General features: G+C 45.1%; 1 protein-coding gene across 1 annotated transcript in view; it reads right to left on the bottom strand.

Annotated features, from left to right (window-relative positions):
* LOC107267915 overlaps positions 1–1890 on the bottom strand; it is a 7072-nt gene extending 5182 nt beyond the window's left edge. Inside the window, exon 1 of the mRNA XM_015740117.2 lies at positions 1834–1890. Within this exon, the coding sequence (XP_015595603.1) occupies positions 1834–1890 (57 nt within the window). The remainder of the gene's footprint in view (positions 1–1833) is intronic.
* Positions 1891–3556: the final 1666 nt, after the last annotated feature.

Here is a 3556-nt window from a genome sequence, read left to right as displayed (position 1 = left end):
GGAGGGGGAGTTACGCACACTCATTCTTTTTCGTCCTACCATTTGATACCATTCCACCGAATCTGACAGTCAAAATTTTAAGTTCTCAGTCACGCATCAGTAAACCCGATTAGTAATCGATAGGCGATTTCGGATTTAAGACGAATCAACTCCTTGAAGATTTATTGTATATTATCATGCATTTGATAATCTCATTCAATCCGGAGCCTAACTGCCGCTTAAAATATTTTAATGGAGGCTTGGTCCTGAGGGTGAAACAGTCATGATAATCTAATGAAGACCATCAATTAGTTTATATCAAAAGGGTCCTATACAACCCTTACAAAAAATTATAAAAAAAATCTATATCGAAGAGATGAAAAAAAAAATGAAGTCTAAAACAAGTACCGGTCACATCCTCATCTTAGGTAAGTCCACTCGGTAGAAGGGATGGCTCTCGGAGGATATCTCTGACCCTCCGATTAAGGGTGCTCTATTTCTAACGTTCCAGTCCATCCCCACTACCGAGATCACGGCGTTCTCCCTACCCTTACGCGGGAGCCTCTCGCCCTTCTAGCGTTCTCGACTCTTCTCGCTCGTTGCTCTCTCACTCTCACCCACTCTATGTCATATCACCCCTTCTCTCTCCCTCCATCTATCTATCTCGATTCTACACCCTCACGTAGTGGAGAATCCTCTCTACCACGTTCCGTAACCAACCCCCATCCCCCATTTATCCCGTCTTCCCCCTCCTCGCGCTCTCCATTTCTCTCCAGGACCTTAGATTCAGCCCATCTTTCTCTCTTGGCCGTTCTCACCCCTCCCTCTATCACGGCCCTCCCCACCTCCGCGCCCGCACTCCTCCCGGCAGCAACCCCTGGCTCGTACGGCTCGTTTGTTTTTTTTCGCTCTTCTTTTTTTCCACGTGTCCGCCACGTGTGTGCAGCAGCCTCTGGTGGGGGTAGACTCCCTCGCACAGAGCACTCCACTATCCACCCCCCAAGAGAGCTCCTCTTGACTCCACTCTACTCGGACAACCCCTACTACACTTTTTCATCGTTATCGCCACCGCGCTACGCCATCCACCCCGTCTCTTCGAAACCACCCCTTCAAGGGAAACTCGGACTGGCAGTCACTGGAAGACACCGAGATGGCACAACGAGGGTTGACTGGTGGCGAAGAAAAAAATTGACCAATCCAACCACTTCCTGACTGTCCACTTAGTTTTGGTTCTATAGTCTCTCCTACGTGTATATACAGTTTATCAGCATCCCTCATTTCGTAGGTGACTTGTCGCCCTCTCTACCGTTCACACTAACCACCCTTATTCGACGAACCGTAATGTCCAAGAGACACGTACGCTATTGGAATAGACCCAATTTCGATCCTCCTCCGTCTCCCCCCATACCGCACCCAGTCGAGTCGTCCAGCCTTTAGCAGTTAATCGCGATGCGCGATACTTCCGGCCTGCCGCGGAATTTCACAATACTTGGTGGGGGCTAAATAAGTACATGGGACGTATTGGGCAATCGGGGCCACTTTAAATTACAAATGAACGCTGTACTGCGCGCTGCTGCAGGAAAACAGGTGAGAATCGGGCAGCGTTTCCGAATGGGTGGGTGGCTCAACTTACTTACTTTACTCGGCTGGCTGCCCGACTGGCTTTCAGATCCCAATCCCGATCTCGATTCCCCCGAACCACCCGATCCCGATCGGCAGCTGGACTCCACCTCGGCCCTTCAACGGACTTCGTAACGTTTAACGCGCCTCCGAGCATTACCCTTATGTGTCTACGTACGTACGTACCGAAGTTAGTAAGGGTTTCGTAACAGAACCCGCTGCGCGTACACGTACCGTCGAAATACCGCGGCTAGATTCAACTCCAGATAAGACCATTGCGTAGGAAGACATTTGTCTTACGGGGACCTCACAGACATTTTTCTCTTTGTCGAATACGTAACTTTTAGTACCATTTTTTTTACTCGTATCAAAGTTTCTGGTTCTTCGAGTATAGGATTTTTAGAATTTTCAGATTATTTTCAATTACGGTCAGAGCGATGACTCTTTTTGACTCATTCGTGGGATACTTTATGAGTGTTATCTTGAAACTTTGTATATTGTAAGTTTTTTTGTTTCACGCATTTTGGAATGTATGAATACTGAAATTTGACTTGTGGTCTTTTTTTTGCATGCCTTTTGAAAATATCAAGCTGAATGTAAATCAATTTTTGGGGGTTTGGTATCGCTAAAAGGGGCAGAGGTACGTTTCTTTTCTCGCTGATCTTGTGAAGCCGCCTCGCCGTCGCATCAACCCTTGTGAAAAGTTGCCCCGAGCAGGGGTGACGCCTGGCGGCGAAATGTAGAAACATTGAAAGAACCAGCGAGAAAGGGTTCTGAGGTTTTTGTCTGGGCTAAGTTCATCCGTGAAGTTAACCAAGGGAACTGCTATAAAATCCACAGGGGCTGATGCTTCGCCTTTGAAATATAATCTACAAAATTACTACTCTTTCAAAAATAGCGGTCCTTCCATTACCACAAATATAAAATTTATCTCAGTCTTGTAATACGTTTAATCATAAATAAAAAAGAATGCCCAATGGAAGCACGTCTAACCGGAAGAGGACGAATAAGAATACAAGAAAAATGTGTCGTTACTCGAAGGACTGAAACGTTCGAATTAAGAATTACAACGGATAGTAGGATGAAATGAGCGTAGCGTCCGGCTTATTACGCAATGAAAGAAACAAATGAAGCTTAATAGAAAAACTGCCTGCGCTAGAAAAACCGTCGTACTTGGTACAGCTATAGCAGAAAGTGTACATAGAAATCGCTTTAAGAAAGTGCGTATATTTCCAATGTTGTCTAAGTGGATTTTTCCGCAGTCCCGACGGTCCAGAACTGTCGACAACTCGAAGTACCATTTTTTCAATTGACTTTTAATCTTTCACAGAATGTACAATGACTGCGCGTTGCTCGCTCGAGTCATCGATATATCGACTGTGCCAATGTCGGTGCGAGCGACAGAGACAGATAGTAGTTAGAAGCGCGATACAGTAATAAATGCATTAAAACTTCGTCACGACGGCATGACGAAGTCTAATGGTTTTTTATGAGATGAATTATTGTGATCGACCGAAAATTCATGATTTTCTTTATCAATTGATTTGGACATTATCGATTCTCCTTCTTGCACTCGGATCAACGTTGCATCCAAGTGCAGCGAATTGCACTCTTTCCCGACTGTACCACCGCGTCAACGTGGCTGTGTCAATAAGAGCCAATCTAAGTATATATGCACACACAGATGTAATGCAGACTCTGGCGTGATGCAATGCCGCGTGCTTGCAGTTTCGACATTCTCTTTGCCGGGCAAAGACAAAGTGGGAATGAGTGCAACGCGTGTGGAGTAAATGATGCACTTTTATTAGGCTTTATCGGGATTACTCAATGGTAAATGATTATTTTTTCTTTTCTGTAAATATGTTTTCGCGTTTTCTATGACACGTGGAAACGACGAAAAAGATTTTTTTTATTGGTTTCTGGGGAATGGGAATTATTCGAATATTGAGAGAAGATT

The sequence above is a fragment of the Cephus cinctus genome, unplaced genomic scaffold (assembly GCF_000341935.2).
Source record: "Cephus cinctus unplaced genomic scaffold, Ccin1 Ccin1_scaffold0462, whole genome shotgun sequence".
In the NCBI taxonomy this organism is placed as follows: domain Eukaryota; kingdom Metazoa; phylum Arthropoda; class Insecta; order Hymenoptera; family Cephidae; genus Cephus; species Cephus cinctus.
This window is presented reverse-complemented; position numbering and strand designations above follow the sequence as displayed.